This window comes from Pipistrellus hanaki, assembly GCF_964339955.1.
Source record: "Pipistrellus hanaki genome assembly, chromosome: 5".
Lineage (NCBI taxonomy): Eukaryota > Metazoa > Chordata > Mammalia > Chiroptera > Vespertilionidae > Pipistrellus > Pipistrellus hanaki.
The window spans coordinates 101,953,314-101,973,835 of record NC_140507.1 but is presented as its reverse complement, the minus strand read 5'-3'; the positions used below and the strand labels follow the sequence as shown (position 1 = coordinate 101,973,835).

The 20,522-nt window shown below is 50.3% G+C and overlaps 1 protein-coding gene across 3 annotated transcripts in view; it reads right to left on the bottom strand.

The window, feature by feature from the left end:
* The window catches only part of USP53 (ubiquitin specific peptidase 53), a 50,206-nt gene that overhangs the window by 16,109 nt on the left and 13,575 nt on the right, over nucleotides 1-20,522 (bottom strand). Inside the window, exons 3-12 of one of the 3 annotated variants that reach the window (XM_084883394.1) lie at nucleotides 18,292-18,384; nucleotides 15,775-15,909; nucleotides 13,765-13,878; nucleotides 13,611-13,693; nucleotides 11,054-11,159; nucleotides 10,343-10,489; nucleotides 9,523-9,672; nucleotides 3,340-3,502; nucleotides 2,599-2,751; nucleotides 962-1,084 (exon numbers count right to left, since the gene is read on the bottom strand). In XM_084883394.1, the coding sequence (XP_084739520.1) occupies nucleotides 962-1,084; nucleotides 2,599-2,751; nucleotides 3,340-3,502; nucleotides 9,523-9,672; nucleotides 10,343-10,489; nucleotides 11,054-11,159; nucleotides 13,611-13,693; nucleotides 13,765-13,878; nucleotides 15,775-15,909; nucleotides 18,292-18,384 (1,267 nt within the window). Of the gene's footprint in view, nucleotides 1-961; nucleotides 1,085-2,598; nucleotides 2,752-3,339; nucleotides 3,503-9,522; nucleotides 9,673-10,342; nucleotides 10,490-11,053; nucleotides 11,160-13,527; nucleotides 13,694-13,764; nucleotides 13,879-15,774; nucleotides 15,910-18,291; nucleotides 18,385-20,522 lie in introns of those variants that run through there. The other 2 variants (XM_084883395.1, XM_084883396.1) reach the window with 2 other exon arrangements.

The window sequence follows — 20,522 nt, the reverse complement described above, 5'->3', positions numbered from 1 at the left end:
CCCCGGTGGGGGATGTGCAGGAGGCAGCTGATCGATGTTTCTCTCTCATCGACGTTTCTGGCTCGCTCTCTATCTCTCTCCCTTCCTCTCTGTAAAAAATCAATAAAATATATTTAAAAAAAAATATGTTCTATCTCTTATGCCAGCAGACTGTCCAATGTCTGTGAGAATGATTGCTGTGGAGGGGGAGGGACAGACGCCCAGTCACTGTGGGGGGACCGCGGACGGGTTCCCATTAAGAAAGCAACTGAGCCACAGCGACCAAGTCCAAAACAGACCCCTAGCCCAGCGATTCCCTCTGCTGTGGCTGTCCACACAGGGCACACAAAGGTTAACCTCGCACCCTGTCTACAGGCTGCAGCCTCGGTGAGACCAGATGGCCACAGGGAACACGCTGGGATGGGCAGGCTGGCGGTAAACAAGACGACGATGGCGACCAGGGGAGGTCGGGGTGCCAGGAAAGCAAGCCCGTTACTGAGGGCACCACCAGTGGGCTGAGAATAATTTTAATGACAATTTAAATAAATTTCCCAGCCAGTGTGGCTCAGCATCAGGAGGGCATGGTTCGATTCCCGGTAAGGGCGCATGCCTGGGCTGTGGGCTCGATCCCCAGTAGGGAGAGTGCAGGAGGCAGCCAGTCAAGGCTTCTCTCTCATAATTGATGTTTCTCCCTCTCCCTCTTCCTCTCTGAAATCAATAAAAATATATTTTAAATTCTTTTAAAAAATTAACTTTTATTCATTTTTTAAAGCTAAAACAACGAAGTATGCCAGATTAGAATTAAACAAGAATGTGAAAATTTTCTACCTACAGGTCCAACAGGAGTATTAGAGAAGCCATATTAACGTATGCAAACAAACACATAGGACGTATTTAACATGGCTGAGCTGTATTCAGTTGCACAATGCAGTTCACATAAGGCTGCAGCGGCCCTTCCCAGCACGCCGCCCGCCCTCCTCACCTGGGTGCCGACCCGCGTCCCTCCGCGGTGCACACAGGAGGCGCCTCTGCTCCAGCGCCTTCAGGGCACACTCCCTGGACAGGCCCCTCATCTTCTCCCGGGCGTCGCCGGGAGCCGGCCTGGCTGTAGGGGAACCAGGCATCCGGTCAGGAAGCACATGGCTTTCTAGCTGCTCACTACGCGCACACACTGAACTGCATGGAACGTTTAAGACCTCTGTGTTCAAACAAAGCACACATGTCTAACTAAAGTTAGTGTGACTCTCCTGACAACGGAGACGCGTGTTACCTTTCACACTTGTTGTAAAGCACCTGAAGTGGGTGTGCGGGGGAAGTGAGCTTCTGTTGAAACGTAAGAGCTAAAGGCTGATGACGGTCGCCATGTGTCCTGACTCACTTCGTTGGTGAGAGGACACAAGCACAGGCACATTTGCCTTGGGAAGCAGAAGGAACAAGCTGCCCAAGTTCCCGTCCCTCACAATGTACACACAGAGAGTGCCGAGCTGCCTGATGCCATGTTTGTGTTCACACACACACAGTTCCTGGGCTCAAACTAGGTATCTTTAGGAAAACAGATAATGGCTTAATCTAAAAGCATCAACAATACATAAGAAGGAAGGGGTATATTTCCATTCAGAGTTTTAAAAAGCATTTCCTGTATTTTGTTGATGACTTAATTCTGAAGCTCACCTTCCTTGATATGGGCTATCTTTTTTGTTAGACATTATTTCACTAACATATTAAAAAGTTGCCGGGCTAGTGTGGCTCAGCGATTGAAAGTCAACCCATGAATCAGGTCATGGTTCGATTCCCATAGGCTTGATCCCCAGGAGGGGGGGCATGCAAGAAGCAGCAGATGGCTAATTCTCTCTCTCTCCCCCTTCCTCTCTCTGAAATCAATTTAAAAACAAACAAAAAAACAGCCCTAGCTGGTGTGGCTCAGTGGACAGAGCGCAGGCCTGTGGACGGGCGGGTCCCGGGCTTGATTCTGCCAGCGGCATGTGCCTCGCTGCAGGCCTGATCCCCACCCTCGTCGGGCTCCTGTGGGAAGCAACCAATCGCTGTGTCTTCCGTACATAATCTCTCTGTCTCCCCACCTCCCTCCCACACTCTCTAAAGATCAATGAAAAAATATCCTCGGGCGAGGATTAACAACAACAAATTTTTTTAAGTTGCTTACAAATCATCCTGAACACCCACCCATGTGGAGTTCAGGGTACCTCTAAGCTGTGCCGCACAGCACTCGGTTGTGAAAATCCAAGTTGCGGATGACAATAACAGGATAACAATGCGGTTAGCAATAAACTACAACAGTAGCTGTGAACTACCACTGCAGTCACGGAGTGTAATTTGGTGTTGGCGTGTGAGCTGAATGTTAAGTCGTGTCTTTCCTCTGGAGTTGGTAACGGACACCATGAAGGCAAGGCCAGTGTTTGCTAACAGCCCAGACTGCCTCCACCACGAGGGCTCGGAGCCGTGAGCTCGGGCAGTGGCGAGGCGGGCTGTCCAGAGGAGGCTGCCCGTCTGAGACCCCATCAGTGGGAAGGCAGAGCTCCGCTGCTGCTGTTCCTGTCACCTGGCCCCTCCCGGGCAAGCGCGCCTCCTCGGGGCCTGCGAAGACGCAGTCAGAACACTTACCTGCTCCTCTGCTGCCGCTCGCCTGGCTGTGGCTCCGACTGAAGGATGAAATGTCATCTGTCTGAAATTTCTGGCTTTCTCTCTGTTTGGCCTGACCACCAAATCCATTCTCTTTGGGATTCTCTGACTTATAAATCGAGGGCTTTTCAGATCCTTAAAAAGACAAGCACAAACGCATCATCCCTTTCCTCCTCCTACCAGAGGCGGCGCCAAGTCATCCTCTCAGATATGCTTGATGCTGTGGACAATTGCTAACTCAGAGGCGTGACACCTCCCAAGGATCTCCACGTGCTGTGCAATGCCCACGGACTCCCCGCTGCTCTGGACTTTCCCAGGGACTAACTCGCTTTACATCCCAGCTTCCTGCTAGGAAGAGCTCACAGCTGGGCAGCCCCTGTGCCCATGTGACCACTGTCATGGGTGGCTCCCGGGGTGCCTGTGAGGCCACTGGTCAGGGAAGATAATGATGCGCTGCCACAGAGGAGGGAGAGGCTCCCGCCACTGCTGCTGCACTCCTGCCACAGCCCGGCTTCTGGCTGAACCGCGGCCCCTGTGGGCACGCACTGACCACCAGGGGGCAGCTCCTGCATTGAGCATCAGCCCCCTCGTGGTCAGTGCACAGTCATAGCGACCTGTCGATCCGCTGTTCAGTCTATTTGCATATCAGCCTTTTATTATACAGGATATGAATATTCCCAGTGTGACTGTGAGAAAGAAAAACACTAAACGACGAAGACTTACCCATACTGTCCGCCCCGGGTTTCTGCTGCGGCCAGCTGACCACCTGCCTGAGCGCGTCTTCGGTGGAAACCGCCGTGCCGTCGGGGTTGGCGTAGAACAGCAGCAGGGGCTGGAAGTGGCCCCGGAGGCACTTGGAGACCACGTCCTTCCACCGTGTTCCCACCTTTAAAACCACAGGGAGCAAAACCAACCTGTCAGCAGCCTGCTACCCGGAAAGGCAGGGACTGAATTGATTTGCATATTAAAGATGTTTAACAACATCCAGATGCTAGCCAGCCGTTCAGCTGTGCGTTGTATTATGAGTAACTTTATTTTATTTAATGAGCCTAAGAACTCTTCAAACATTAACATTAAAAAATTGATGGGCTATCCTAGCTGGTTTGGCTCAGTGCATATAGAGCATCAGCCTGCAGACTGAAGTGACTCGGGTTCAATTTCAGTCCAGGGCACGTGCTTGGATTGCAGGCTTGATCCCCAGTAGGGGGCGTGCAGGAGGCAGCCAATCAATGATTCTCTCTTATCATTGATGTTTCTATATCTCTCTCCTCCCTTCCTATCTGAAATCAATAAAAATATATATTAAAAATTGATGGGAAAAATTATACACTCTATATCAAGATTTGGATAACAAATTTTAGAAAGCTTTCCACACACATGGTCAACTGCCTTTTGACAAAGATTAAAGGCAGTTTAATGGGAAAATATAAAAGTCGATTCCACAAATGATTCTACAGCAATCGGAGGAAAAAGAAAAGACACAACTACACATGAAGCCCAAAAATGAACTCAGAAGGAGTCACATAAAATCTCTACAGTTTACACAAGAAAATGAGAGAAAACATTAACCCTAAGGAAAGTAAAAATATCTTATATAGGACATCAAACCAAAGAAAACATATAAAATTGGATTCCATGAAATGAATAAATTACTTCTGATCATGAAAAACACTATTAACAAAATGGAAAATATAACGAAACAAAACCCCCACCTAATAAAGGGGTACTGTGCCCGGTACAGAATTCCTACAGCTCATTAAGAAGGGAATAATCCAATATGAAAAATGGGCAAATTATCTGAACCGACAGGTCACTAGAGACGTAAGAATGGCCAGGAAGCACATTCCTGTTAACCAAAGGGAAGTGCAGGGAAAATCACCGTAAGGCCACTCAGGGTCCCTGGAAGGCTAACCTGAGACTCCCAGCAGGGGGTGCTGTGCGGAAGGGAAATGCTCAGTCTCTGTGGACAGCATTTGTCAGGTCACATACAGCTGAACACACGCAGCAGACACCCAGGCACCCCCCCTGGTCCTGGGAGCAATGGGAAAATGTATTCACTCCCAGACTCTTCCCACCTGAACAGGACCCCTGCTCTACACAGCCGCAGGACGGAACGCCGCACGCGAGAATCCTAAAAGGTATGTGCTTGACGAAGCATCCAGCCTCAGAGGGATGTGTACTGGGAAGGCCATCCCCATGATGGTGAAGACGGAGCAGAACAATCCACAGAGCATCAGGATTCCTGGGGTGGGGCGCGCGGAGGGGGGTTGGAGGGAAGGGGCCCACCAGGAACGTGACACCACGCAGGGGAAGGGTATGCTTTGTGCTATATGGTGTGGAGATGTGTATACAGTTGCCAAAACACTTTCATGGGTGCACTTTAATGTTTATAAGTTATACTTCTACTAGAGGCCCAGTGCACAAAATTCGTGCACTTGGGGGGGGGTGTCCCTCAGCCCAGCCTGCCCCCCTCCCCAATCCCCCACGGACTGGGAGTCCTCAGGAGATGTCCTACTGATGGGGAGCAGGCCTAAGGCAGAGTCTGGCCTTCCTCTGCAGGAGGTGACTGGGCTGATCAGGGGAAGGTGCCAGTGCCATCACCCCGCTGCTGCTGCCACTGTCACAGCCGCCAAGGTTTTTCATCAACACCGACTCTAGTCCCTTCACCAAGAAAAAATGACAACTTTCTTTAGGCGTTTTTAAGATGTGTCTTTCATAGGATATGACCTTTCTCTTTTATCCTCACCTGAGGATATGTTTCCACTGCTTTTTAGAGAGCTTGGAAGAGAGAGGGAAAGACAGAGAGAAACATCAATGTGAGAGGGATACTTCGACTGGTTGCCTCCCGCATGATCCCTGGCCGGGGAGGAGCCTGCAACCTAGGTAAATGCCCTTGATCAGAACAGAACCCAGACTCCGTGATCAACAGTCCGAAGCTCTATCCACTGAGCCAAACTGGCTAGGGCAGGATATGACACTTCTTAGCCCCTCCAGCAGCAGGCCTTAGTTTTCCCTCCAGGAATGAGGTGGAAAAACCCCTAAACCACCTTCTTGCATTCTTATTACCCAAGTTACCAAGAACACTGTGGGAGGGAGCTTAGCCACTGAGTCCTCAGAAAAGGTGTTTCCTCTGCAGCTCACGCACAGAGGACCCCTGCATTGTGTCCGCAGGGCTTCTGTCCACTGGCTGGGGCTGCTAGGGCCAGCAGCCCCGCTTTCTGTCAGCTGGGCTTCTGTCTGCTGGGCCGTGGGCATGCCCCAAGCTTTACAGCAGCGGCTCTGAGCAGCACCCAGCCCAGTGGCCCGGTTGTGTCAGCTGGGCTTCTGTCTGCTGGGCTGGAGGCGTGTCCCAAGCCGCGTGGCAGCAGCTCAGAGCACGCCCCCAGCACAGCAGCCCAGCGATCTGACTGCAGCCTTTCCTCCCTCTGCGGCCAGCATCCCACTCTGCTATGAGCTCCACCATCTTTGTAGTAGAGTGATGGTTAATTTGCATATTACTCTTTTATTAGATAGGATAATGTTGATTTAAAAACAAAACAGAACCGAACGAACAGGAACTAAAGCATTCTCGAATGGTGGCTTTTGCAGGGAAGGAAGGGCTGTAAAAATGTCTGAGGAATTTTTTAAACTACCGTATTTTCCGGCGTATAAGATGACCCCCTAATTTTACAGTTAAAACATAGGTTTAGGCCTATATTCACTGTGTAAGACTACCCCCCACTTCAAAGAAAAGACTTACTTTGCCGTCAAGATCTGCAGGTAATTTTTGTGCAATTTTGGTCTTTTGCCCCTGATTTTCGGTTGACTTTTTTTCGTTTCAAAAGTTGTCTTATACACCGGAAAATACGATACACACTTAGCCGCTGACCCTCCTCATCTGGGACGCTGACATACTTGAGGAACTAGTGTGACTTGAAAGCAAAACAAATATAAAACTCACAGGGTGACTGCACACCCAGGTCCTCCTTCAAGCTTTGACAATTTAAAGGACGTGGATGCCAGTAGGACGGCCAAAGGCGCTGCGCACAGAATCAGGCGGAGCCTCTTAATAAGCTGCTACAGCAAAGCCTGAAGGAGTCCGAGCGAAGCTGCTTTTAGAACGTAAGTACCAGAGTTCCCCATTGGGCTTCCTGAGAACAATCACGAACTACGCTGGTACGCTGTGCAAGCCCCGCGCTCTGACGTGCGCACAGCCTTGTGTGCAGCCTCGCTCCTCACTCCCCTCTGCAGTGGCTTCCATCACACTCTCCTCCTTTCAGGGGAGTCTGCGTCAGTGGAGCTGGTATTTGGCCGTGAGTCTCACTTCTGTCATCAGCACAGTGGTTTGAGATGTCCCACACCTGTCAGCTCACTGCTGTCTGAGGGGCGTGAGGCTCCACTGCGCTTGGACCACGCGGTGGTTATCTGCTCACGCACTGATGGACATTACAGGAATAAGACTCCCACGGACATTAAGGGAGGCTGTGTGGGGGCAAGTTCTCAGGGAGTGGTGCTGCTGGCTGCATGGTAAGGTTATACGTGCAAGACGCTGACGCACCTCTAAGGTGGCTGTTCCATGTGGCACTGCCACGCGCCTGCATCGGAGATCTGGCTGCTCGATGTCCTCCACCCTCCGGGTGAGGTCGGCACTGCCACGCGCCTGCGTCAGGCATTGGCTGCTTGCTATCCACACTGCCAGTGAGGTCGGGCTTTGGGATTTATCCTCCTAACGGCTGAGTCTGAACCTCACTGTGAACTGAATGTGTCTCTGTGCCCAATCATGCCGAGTATCATCACAAGAGCTATTCACCTATCTCCTTTGGTGAACTGTCCAAATCTTTTGTGTACCAGACAGAAGGATGGTACATATGGATCCTTGGTGGCTACACTAACATTTATTTGTTGACCTTTTATTATTCTAGATATGGATTCAGCTTAGAAAAAAAATCAGATTTCAAGTTAATAAAAGGATTCCAAGAATTGTCATTAAATTCACTTATTATTTTATAAAAACATTTACATCTAATAATCATCCTATCTAATAAAAGAGTAATATGAAAATTATCACTCTGCTACACCCATCAGCCAATCAGGAGCCAATATGCATGAAAATAAACCCAACTAAGATGGCTACAGCCACAGAGAGCAGGAGGGAGACTTGGATTTCCCCGGCAATGGAGGAAGCCAAGCTTTCCGCATACCCTGGCTGGCCCAGACCTCCACTTCAGGCTACAAAGTTTCAATTATAGAAGATACATAAATCCCAACAGAGCAAGCAGAGGCTGGGCTGAGGGACACCCCCTCACCCCGCATGAATTTTGTGCACCAGGCCTCTAGTTTTATATAATTACTACAGACCAGTGCACGAATTCATGCATGGGTAGAGTCCCTCAGCCAGGAGAAACCACAGGAAGTTGGCTGTAGGAGCGTACTGACCGCCAGGATACAGCCCCTGCTTGAGTGTCTGCCCCCTGGTGATCAGTGCACATCACAGCGACTGGTCATTCAGTCGTTCAGTCACTTAGTACATATGTGCTTTTTTTGTTTTTTATTATTTATTTAACATAAGTAAAGGTGAGGAATTATCTTTTTTTTTTTTTTAATATATTTGATTTTTTACAGAGAAGAAGAGAGAGGGATAGAGTTAGAAACATCGATGAGAAAGAAACATCGATTAGCTACCAGGGATATGCCCGCAACCAAGGTACATGCCCTTGACCAGAATCAAATCTGGGACCTTCTAGTCTGCAGGCCGACGTTCTATCCACTGAGACAAACCAGTTTCAGAGGAATTATCTTTCTTTTAATTTTCTGTTACACTTTCACTTCATTACTGCTGTGTATGTGTTCCATATGAGTGACAAAGGTACTTATGTAGGTGGGTTCCAACTTATGGAGAAATTGAGTTATGTCGCGCCATAGGAATGGATCTCAGATGTAACCTGAGGACTGCCTGCATACAGAAACCTTTATTTTATCACTCACTATTATATTGATACTAGAGGCCTGGTGCACTAAATTCGTGCACGGGTGGAGAGGGGATAACCCTTCAGCCCGGCCTGCACTCTCTCCAATTCAGGATCCCTCAGGGATCGGGCAGTTGGACATCCCTCTTGCAATCCAGGACTGCTGGCTCCTAACCGCTCACTTGCCTGCCAGCCTGATCACCCCTAACAGCCCTTCCCCTACTAGCCTGATTGTCCCTAACCACCTCTGCCTCCGCCCCCACCACCGTGGCTTTGCCCGGAAGGAGGACCAAACAACCAGAAGTCTAATTAGCATATTACTCTATTATCAGTATAAATTAGAAGCCCAATGCACAAAGATTTGTACAAAAATGGGCCTTCCTTTCCCTGGCTACCGGCCTTGGGGCCGGCTCTTTCAGCTCCAGCCCTGGAGCCATCTCTTTCCGCTCTGGCCCTGCCTTCCCAGGTTGCTCAGAGGCCCTGTGTGGCTGGGGCAGTGCAGAACACCATGGCAACGATGCAAGCATCTCACCCCATCCCCAGCCGCTTGGCACCTGCGTATGCAACTCAACCCACCATCTTTGTTGAGTTAACTTGTATAACTTACTCCTGATTGGCTGGTGGATATAGCGAAGGCACAGTCAATTTGCATATTTCTCTTTTATTGGTGTAGATTAGAAGCTGTATGCATGAAATTAGTGCAAGAGCAGGCCTTCCTTCCCCCGGCTGCTGGCACCGGCTTCCTTTTGGTACCCAGGACCTGGGCTTTCCTCCGGCTGTTAGCAAGCACCGGGGACCTGAGCTTCCCTCGCAGCCCTGGCTTTGTCTAAAAGGTCATCCAGAAGGATATCAGGTCTAATTAGCATATTACGCTTTTTTTATTATAGATTATTAATACAACATTTATTCCTAAAGAGCGTAAGTCACAGTAAGTATCCCAGTTCACAGAAGTGTCACCTACCTCTTTCACATTTGCATCATCGAAAAACACCCACTTGGAACTCTTGGTGTGAAACGTGAAGGCACAGTAGTGCCGGCTGGTGTAGCATATCAGACCAACAAGGTGAAGTTCACTGTTTTTGGCATTTTCATCAGTAACCCTATAAAACAGCTGTTGGAAAAATTAGCAATGCACAGTTAGGACTGTATCCTCAAAAGTGAAGAGCAGTGATGTGCTATCATGTATCTGACGCCCCATAAACATACCTCCCGGGCGTGCTGCCCACCCAGCGCTGCCTGGTGTGAAGGCACCACGGCCCTGCATGCCCCCAGTTACACTTCCAATCGCCTGCCAGGGCATTACAGGAAGGCCCTAACTTTAGCCCAGTAATACAGTGTCTCCAGAGAACAGACACGTTACATCTACAGACTCAAAATATGAAATAACCCCCCACTTTCTGATAGTTCTTGATTGAATCACATATTCGAACATACATTAAACTTGTGTCACCTAAAAGATGATTCTCTAAAAAATTGTAACATCAACCAATTCAAAATAGTTAACTAAGATGGTAAAAGCATATAAGCAAGCAGCTCACATTTACAGTTACAATCACATCTCCATCACTCTAGAGTGGTAAGAGACGCAGCAGGAGACAGTTAGAAGTGAAAACCACTCCCGGCCTGGGCTCTGAGGAAGTCCAGCTAGCCTGACTGGGTCAGCTCCAAGAGAGTCCATCTGAACCTCCTTCCCTTAGAAAGAGAACTTCGTTCTGAGAAACCAGCTGATGAAAGTGTGTCCCGAGTGCAAAACGAGGAAGAGAAGGAGAGAGCGGAGATACCCCGGGAAGAGAGAGATGAGTGGCCAGACTCCGAACCACGTCGCTGGTCAGGTCCGAGTGCTCAGAGTCCCAGACCAGGCCGATGGTGACGATCTCCGGGCAGTTCATCAGGACGCGGCGGATCTTTATTTTCTGGCCACAGTTACTCTAAAGGAAAACACAAGAGGCAAGTTTAGGAATTACTGAAACATATTCCACAGGTGGCGCCTGTGACATGATGCAGTGACACTCTTTATATTGCAAATTTATTTATTTAGCATGTTAAAATAAACTTCTAACAAACTAGTTCTCTTAATTATTGATTAAACAGGAAGTTTATTTTAAATCAAAGTGCTTTCTTCAATATTTTTGTAAGTATGTTAAAACAAGAATTCAGTCTAAAAAAATCAGAAATAGAGCCCCTGAAAATGATTAATAATAGTACATCAGAAAAGAATGACACCATTTGGAAAAAGAAATTTTGTCTTTAGTGAAATGATAGATTTCTGAACTTTAAAAAAAACTGACATATGCTACCTTAAGTCCTTCCAAAGTTGAGTGTTTAAAGAACTAGTGCTGAGATAAATAGCTCACCTGGTATAATTACCTAAAATAACATTGCAAAAACAAATTCCTTAAAGTAATTCCACAGACAATCAACATGACATAATAACTCTGGGTGTCTCCTTTAAGCGCACACACAAGCCACTGACAGTCCAAAACTGTGCTTACGGGGCACTTCCGATAGTCATCCGTCGTATTCGCTGCTTGCAACAATTCCGCAAACAATTCGGGCTTCACACGCTCATGCCTGTCCGTCATTCTTCCAACTTCGTTGCTACAAAAAAAAAGAAGCAGTCCCAAATCTGGCCTATGTATGAAATTACATATGAAAAATATTAAGTTATCAATATATGCAGGATCACTTTTTTTCTGTCTTAAAACATGATTTTGTGTAAAAAAAAAAAATTAACCATGAATTTCCATAAAGTGAAAACTATGAAATCTGGCAGGTATGTGATACAAAAACCAGGGCAAGAATGGAACAGCACAAAAATTATAGCACTATTTGGAACCGCATGAATGAGGTAAGCTGTTCTGTCTAAAGGTAGCTGTAAGCCCAATATTTGTTTTACATGATGACTTAAATTATGACCAATTACTGAGGGGCGTGAGCACAGGCTGGGCCTGACCGACTTCGGGGAGGCTCCCTCTCGGACCCCGGCTCCAGGGGCAGCTACGTGAGTCAGCCTTTTCCATACACGTACCAAGCATCTTTAGGCAAGTGTGCACACATTTCCAGAGACTGTGATGCGCTCAAAACCCTTACTCATTTCCATTCCAGACTCTATGTAATGTCAGTGTCCAGGGCTGGACACAGTGGACGGTTCAGCGGAAAAGCATGCACTATTCAGTCACGGCTCACGCCCCCTCCTCCTAACGCACTCCACCCGGGGACAGAGAGCACAATCAGACCGGCTGTCGGGAGTGTGCACAGCCAATAATGAATGAAATGGAACCCACCTGGCTCTCAGTCTTACTTGGTCTATGTATCAGATAACCTATTAAACCTATGTCTGCATCAATGAAAATGGTGTTGTTAAGGTTAAAGTGACCATTTATGTAAAGCCTGGAACATAGTAAGCATGCAATAATTAATATTCAATCCTCAATACCCCCAAAAGGGACAATCACAATTCATAGTCTGGGCTCTTGAGATCTGGGGCGTGGGCCAGGCACACGGATGGAGCGCCGGTTTGTGTAACCTCAGTGCCTGCTCAGGCGCCTGCACACAGGAGCTTCAAAGCGAAGGCTCACCCTAACCCTTAGCGCAGGCTCTCCTGTTCCTACCACCCTCCTCTTCACACAGAGAACAAAACGAGCCGCAAATGACTGCAGTTCAGGGAATGTTTCTTTAAACCGACGTTCCCCCAACTCTGTCCACACAAGAAAGATGCTAAGCACACCAATAGCAAAGTTGCTATTACCCAGCAGTGTTTAGAATGCTGTGCTGCACCCACAGAGGAGGAAGTCTGAACATGGAGTGGGTGAGTGAGGAACACGTGCCTCACTCTGCAGAGCAAACACTGGGCCCTGAGTGACCAACCAGCGGACAGATCTGACAGGATCACCGACCACCTTTGGCTCCTGCACTAGAACACCTGCAAGCACCTGTGACCTAAGCCCAGTGGTCGGCAAACTCATTAGTCCACAGAGCCAATATCAACAGGACAATGATTGACATTTCTTTTGAGCGCCTAATTTTTTAAACTTAAACTTCTTCTAACACCACTTCTTCAAAATAGACTCGCTCAGGCCGTGGTATTTCGTGGAAGAGCCACACTCATGGGGCCAAAGAGCTACATGTGAGCCACAGTTTGCCAACCATGGCCTTAGTGTATGCACACAGCAAATAGTATTCTCTCCACTGCCTGCTGGGAGTGTTCAAGTGATGGCTGTTGTGTGAAGTTTGGGGATACTTCTGGTCCCTAACTAGTACTGTGCCCTGGGCAGGCAGAGTGGGGCAGGCGGGCAAGCCAGGCCAATCCCTATGCCAGTGATGGTGAGGCCTGAGGCCGCAGACCCCGAGGAGGTTGTGTTCACTGTTTTCTTTCTTTCCTGCTTCCCATTTCCATCACCCCCGGGCACACGGCCACTGCAAAGTCACACCTGCCGAAGCTAGGGGGTCAGGTGCAGCTTCCATCACCACGGAGGCACACGCAGTGCTGACAGGGGACACGGCCACTGCAAATGTGACACCTGCCGAAGTTAGGGAGTTGGGTGCAGCTCCCTGACCACTCGCTTGTCATTTTTTAAAAAATATTTGTTTTTTTAGAGAAAGAGAAAGGAGAGAAACATCGGTGTGAGAGCAGAACAGTGAGCAGCTGCCTCCTGCACGCCCACCACGGGGAATTGAGCCCACACATGTGCCCTGACCAGGAATCGAACCAGCAACCTCTCAGTGCATGGGACAACGCCCAACCACTGAGCCACACCAGCTGGGGCTGCTTATCATTTCCAGCCCTCCTGCCCCATTCCAAAGACGTGCTCTCAATGTGAACAGACGTGAATTTTGACTCGTGTTTTGCACATTTCACTAAGTGGTAGATGCATCGGGCTAACTCAGAAATATCCAACTGAGACAGACACCACTCAGTACCTCTGACGGTCGCAGCCTGAGTCCCAGACAGAGAGCAGATACTCACGGGTGCCGTGGCTTACAAAGTAAATGCTCGCTGTGCCTCGCTGCGCTATTAAATCTTTGGTGAAGGTGCTTTCCGGTTCTTACCACAGGGCTGTCGTCGAAATGTACCGCACGAATTCTGTGAAAGGCAGAGGGTCTGATGAGGCCCCACAGCTACGACACACGCACTGCGGCAGAAACAGACGCTTAATGCACGGCTCGTGGAACAGACGGCATCGGGGCGAGGGCGGCGCCTCACCTGCTCGTACAGCGTCATGGCAAACTTCTGGTGCGCGACGCAGCACTTGGAGACGCACATGTCCGCGTCCCGGCTGGGCACGATGTGGAAGTGGATCCTCTCCAAGATGTTTTCCTGCAAAAAGCAGAAGACACGGGAGCGGTCAATCTGGCAGAGGCACTTCCGAACACAGACAGCCTTCACATCCTCCCAAGCGTAGCCCTTCCGGTCTCCCGGGGCCAGATCTAGGCGCTCCCTCCTTACTGCCAGCTTCCTGCTCAGTGACACCTCGAACGCTGTCAACTGCTCACCACGTGGAATCAGCCGACAACAAATCGAATAAACTTCACAAATTTAACAAAAGACACGTGTGGTTTTAATAAAGATTTTAAAAGTCCTTTTAAAAATCAGGTTATGGTAGCTGACATCTAGGACTTAATACCAGAAAAGTTTCCTATGTTTCCTGTTAATTAAACACCATCCTGGACAGTCCATGTGACTTACGTCCACGGAGGCGTGCAATGAGAACACCGCACTCTCCCCACGCACAGGGCCTGCTCCCCCAGGCTCAGGGGACAGCCCAGGTCTAATACACGTGACCAAGGGCATTTACTCCAACAAACTACCCTCTTTTATCAAAGCGTAAATAACGAAACCTTTCAACCACCTTGAAAACGGTTATCAAGCTGGAACTGCTAAATACTCCTTGAACTGTGGCCTCCTGTGTTAGTGCATCTCAGCAAAGTGAACTGTAGGTTTCAGTATTGTGCCCCATATGTTTATGTTTAGAGCAATGGGTGGATTAAGATGAGAACTGTAAAAGCCTATTTCATGATGTGTGTGCTGTTTTGGAAGTTTAGTCAACATGGCCAGTGTGCTGAGCAGTCCTCCGTCAAGGAGCCCTGTCCAAGGAGCAGAGAAGATGCTCGCTAACGACAATGACAGAGACTGGGAGCACTGTGGGGGCTGTGACCTGCCGTATCCAGCAGGCATGACTGGGCCGCACCTGGACAACTGAATACATCGGAGTCATAGTATTTCGGGGCCTGAGTAAAGGCGACTGTGATCACTCATTCACAGGACAGTCAGGGACGCAGAGCGAGGCCTGCAGTTCAACTGAAGGGCCTTACGTGTCAGGAGAGAGTTAGGATTCGAGTCACAGAAATATTAGGAGAGCAAGCAATAGACTGAAGAAAATGATATTAACCAGGGCCATTAAAAAAAACCTGTAAGGCCCCTGCTGGTGTGGCTCAGTGGATAGAGCATTGGCCTGCAGACAGAAGGGTCCCAGGTTCAATTCCAGCCAAGGGCACATGCCCAGGTTGTGGGCTCAATCCCCAGTAGGGGGAATGCAGGAGGCAGCCACTCAATGGTTCTCTCTCCTAACTGATGTTTCTCTCTCTCTCCCTCTCCCTTCCTCTCTGAGATCAGTAACAGCATATTTAAAAAACCAGACTGCAAGGGGCTAGGCTGAACGGCCTCAGGAAGGAGCTTCCCTGCAGCCTGAGAGGAAGGGACCGGAGAACTAAGGCCAGACCCTCACAGGCTCTGAGAAGCACGGGGACTTGCTGACTGGACACAAGCCGGAGAGAAACGGTGCGTCTGACGTACAGGCAGCCTCTCTCTCAGACACCGAGGAGGTGCAGACGGTCCGTGACGGACGGGCCGCGGAACGCTCTGCTCGTCCACACGGCGATGCCCCAGGGCCTCTCGGCCTGCCACGGGGTGGGTGCCAGCCCTGCTGCCCGAGAGCTCCCCTAGACAGGCTGGCAGGCTGCACACCTGCAGCCGGGGGGCGGGCGTCAGCTTAAGTGCTGTCTTTACCTGAATAACCTTTTGCTCTAACAAATACATTTTAAATACCCTAGAGCCTAACACTCAGGACAGCGCGGAGCAGCACGAAGGGCAGACCCAGAGGTCCAGGAGCCCGCCGGAGCTGCGCAGGCGCTCGGACCCCGCCGCGCTCGGCCGTGTCGCCGTCTGTGCATCGCTCTCGGGACGCGCCCTCGCGGGAGGCGGCCCAGTCCTTACGAAGCACTCGGCAGCGTCGTCCATGAGGCCCAGCTGGAACCGCTGCTCGTCCCGGAAGCTCTCGGCCAGCGCACGCCGCACGTTGTCCGACGGGAGGGCCTTCTCCCGGCTGTGTTGAAACTGAGCAAACATGGTCTGCGAATCCACAAGCACATGCGTGAGCTCAATGCCAACAACTCAGAAACACGTCCCTATTTCACCCGAACACGGTGACACAAAACACTACCTTGGGAAACCAACACTGAACTATCTTTTGTCCTGAAACTCCACAGAAAAGCCCTGCGGGAGGTGGCTGCCCGGCCTCTCAGGTCAGCGGCGGCATCAGGACCAGCACCTCTCAGCCAGCCTGGCTGCTCCTGGCTGCGTGTGCCTGAGCGAGGCCCGCGTTACATGCTCCCGGTGATGCTGACCGGGTCTCGGGGAGTGTTGTGATAAGTTGCTTTGAATCAAAAGTGTACTACAGGAACTGAAATTATGTTAACCAAGAATAAGTATCTAATCATATGAGAAATAGCAGGCACTCGATAGTGTTAAAATGTGTTAATAACCTGGACGGTGTGGCTCAATGGTTGACTGTTGACCTATGAACCAGGAGCTCATAGTTTGATTCCCGGTGAAGGGCACATGCCTGGGTTGGGGGCTTGATCCCCAATGGGATTGTGCAAGAGGCAGCCAATCAGTGATTCTTTCTCATCACTGATGTCTCTCTTTCTCTTTCCCTCTTTCTTCCTCTCTAAATCGATTTTTTTTTTAAAAGTGTTGATGAAAACCTTAGATTCCTGGATGGGATTTCAATGATGTAAATGAGATGCTTAATTTGTATAGACTCCCTGCCTCTGTCTGGTGTATCTTCTCTTTATGCTCATTCCTGCAGTCAGTCCAGTCCAAACACAGTATCCAATTAAAACAAACGGCGGCCCCCCTCTATGCCAAGGACCCCAACTCCTGGCATCACGGAAGGCCCCCGTGCCCTGCCTCCCTGTGCATTACCGACCACTCCATGACGAAGCACCCGGCTGTGACCAACAGTCGGCCTCACTTAGGGCACAAATCTGAACTTGGAGGGGACAGTTCAGCCCTGCTCTGGTGGAGGCCTGTGGCACAGCCTGGTGCTAGAAATGCACTCATGGAAACCGATGCCAGGCAGCTGCTAGTGCTGCCCCCTGCCGGCTGTGGGGCCAGCCTGGCCTCCTCCTGGGATCGCAGCCCTTCAGAGAACAACCACTCCTTAGAGCCAGGGGGAGCCGGGGCGCCCTCTCCAGGAACCTGACCTCAGGGCTGCAGCACCTGCAGCCTCAGCCCATGTCATGGCTGGAGCCCACACAGAGGCCTCCGCAGGCGGGTGTGATCACTGCTCCCCACACTGAGTCCTGGCACCCGAGCCCACACAGCGGCTGCAGCCACATCTCCAGGACCTTGTCATGCTCACGGCCCTCAGGGGCCTGCCGTCTGAACATTCAGGCCACGGTCACCCTTTCAGGTCCTAATGTAAATGCCACTCTCCCCGCGAGGGCTTCCTGCTGCACGACTCCATCCCCTTCTGGCCCATTTTCCTCGTTTGCAGTCACTGCCCCCCGAGATACTCCCACAGTGCTGCTCTACTGCCTGAGATACTCCCCACAGTGCTCTTTCCAGCCCCTGAGATACTCCCCAGTGCTGCTCTACTGCCCAAGATACTCCCCACAGTGCTGCTCTACTGCCCCTGAGATACTCCCCACAGTGCTGCTTCACTGCCCGAGATACTCCCACAGTGCTCTTTCCTGCCCCCGAGATACTCCCCACAGTGCAGCTCTATTTCCCCTGAGATACTCCCCACAGTGCTGCTCTACTGCCCCTGAAATATTCCCCACAGTGCTCTTTCCTGCCCCCGAGATACTCCCCACAGTGCTGCTCTACTGCCCCTGAAATATTCCCCACAGTGCTCTTTCCTGCCCCCGAGATACTCCCCACAGTGCTGCTCTACTGCCCCTGAGATACTCCCCACAGTGCAGCTCTATTTCCCCTGAGATACTCCCCACAGTGCTGCTCTACTGCCCCTGAGATACTTCCCACAGTGCTGCTCTACTGCCCGATACTCCCCACAGTGCTCTTTCCTGCCCCTGAGATACTCCCCACAGTGCTGCTCTACTGCCCGAGATACTCCCCACAGTGCTGCTTCACTGCCCCTACCTGGGACAGACGCTCCCTGAGAGCAGGCTTATCACTGTTCACTGCTGCCTCCTTGGCAACCAGAATTTAGTAGCAGTTCAAAAAACAGGCTAAAACTAGTAATTCCAAAACAATGTAAAAGGTAATGTTCTCAACAACTTCATACCATGTATAGTATTAATTGTCTTTGTACAGAAGTGAAAAATGAAAACATAAACCCAAATAAGTCATACTTTAAGAATTCATCTTCAAAATTATAAATCGCTTGACAATGAACTTTAATTACAAGTGAGCTAATCAAATATGGCAAACAGTCAGATAAAATTAAAATGTGGAGAGACAACTGGAGTTGTGGGAGCTGTAGGTTACCTTCAGCGCACAGAAGATGCAGGCCTCGCCCTGACAGACGTGCCCCGTCAGGGCCCGCAGGCTTCTCCGGAAGATGTCCAGCTGCCACAGCACCTGTGGTGGGAGGCGGGGGACCGTGAGCCTCTCGGCGAGAGGAGGCGGGAAGTGTTAGAAATCGCAGGCCGTGACGGCCTTCACCTCCTGCCATCAGACACCCCCCCCACCCCCCCGACAGCACTAGCAGGAAGCACGATGCCAACCGGCGCCCGGGGCCCGGGCAGCGCCGAGCAGAGAGTGGATGCCTCAGGTAAGGACTCTGAGCAGCACACCGCGTTACTGCGGGGACTTGGCAGCGACACAAGAGGAAGTGATTGCAGTTCTTGAAAGGAACTGGAACTCAGAGGAAGTACACCTGGACTTGAGACCAGGGTGCAGGTCAGTGTGGGGTGGATGAGAAGACAGGCGAGCAGCGGCCTGTGTGCTCACCCCACCCTGAGGGGAAGGCGCCTGGCTGGCATTGGGGTGTAGGAAGCAGAGTTAGAAATAACCCGATACTTCTGCTATAACTATCTAGTCATCATTTACTACTAAAAGACAGACAGACAGAGAGAGCACTGATTTATTTAAACCAGCACTTAACGCAGGTCTGAAAACCCTGGCTTCTCTCCCGTGGGGACCGCGCTGCCTCGCCCTCACAGCGCTCTTGATGAGGACCCACACTCAGTTAAACCTTTGCAGCGGGAGAGCAGTGCCGGGCCTAGCCGGCAGGCAACGAGTGCCAGCTGCTCCCTGCCGCTGTCGTTCCTGCCATAACCACCAGATCGTTACGTGCAGCTCCACAGGAGGGGACAGGACAATCTGAAGGCTTAATGGTCTGAGTTTCCCTATTTAATTAAAATTATACATCAGTTCTCAGCAAACCGCATACCAGCAGCATGCAGGGGACAGTGCGGAAGTACTCCACGCCCTGGCCGCCCGGGGATAGAGAAGAGGGCGTGGGCAGAGGGATGGGTGAGACCACGGCGTCCCAGCAGAAACAACGCGAACAAAGAAAGGGAGCGAGAGCGCCACAGAACTGGAGAGAAAATGGCAACTCAGACGCCTTTCACAAACAAAACGAAGTCCATTTTTTCCCGACACACAAAAACTCAAGAACTCATGGCCGACATCCTGGACCACGAGAAACGCCGAGGTGCCAGCAGACGCCAGCGGGGCCTGCACACAGATGCCCGCAGCAGCGAGGCGGCTGCGTGGGAGCAGCTCCGTGGCAGGCCAGGGCGCCCCTGAGTGCATTCCTGAAGGAGCACCGCTCCACTTCCTTCACCGCGTCCTCGCTCAGCCGTCTGAGCGTCCGACAGGCTCACTGAACGAGGGGCTCACTAGCCAGTACTATCTGTCTGCTCTGAGCTGCAGGAGGAAAAAGCAGCATTGGAAAACACGTCAAAGTGGTTTATTTTCAATCAATTCTTCTAAGGAATATTCTGGGGTCCCCAGAGTAAGAGCCTCTTCAGTGGTGGTGGGAAGAACACAGGATCCTCCAAAAGCTGGGACGGTGAACAGAAACCATGCCACACACAGGACATTTATCTGACACAGAGAAGCGGGCTAATATACACCTGTCAGTTACAAGAACTGCAACAAGGACCGAGGCAAACTGGACCAACACCCACAGAGGTGGCCAGGGCACAGCGGGTGAGGAGGCTGGAGCACTGCGATTAAAACCCAGCTCCCGCCAAAACTGGTTTGGCTCAGTGGATAGAGCGTCGGCCTATGGACTGAAAGGTCCCGGGTTCGATTCTGGTCAGAGGCATGTACCTTGGTTGCGGGCACATCCCCAGTAGGAGGTGTGCAAGAGGCAGCTGATGGATGATTCTCTCTCATCGATGTTTCTAGCTCTCTATTCCTCTCTCTTCCTCTCTGTAAAAAATCAATTATATTAAAAAAAAAAAAAAAACAGCTCCTCTCAAATGGCTCATTTCCTTTTATGCTGACCATGGGTTCTACTGGATTTCCTTTTAAAAAAATATGTGGATGTGTGTGCATGTAGCAGGCACAGGAGGAAATTAGCGGATTCAAAAACTATTTTATGTATTTGAGAAATATACTCTTAATGAACTAAGTAACCACTATAAATCAAAATATGTTTTTATATCATAGTAATATATGACCCTGCTGAAAAAAATAATTCCTTCTGGTATAATAACCAAAGTGCCTACTAGCCCATATATTGTCGCCACCATTAAAAGTGATAA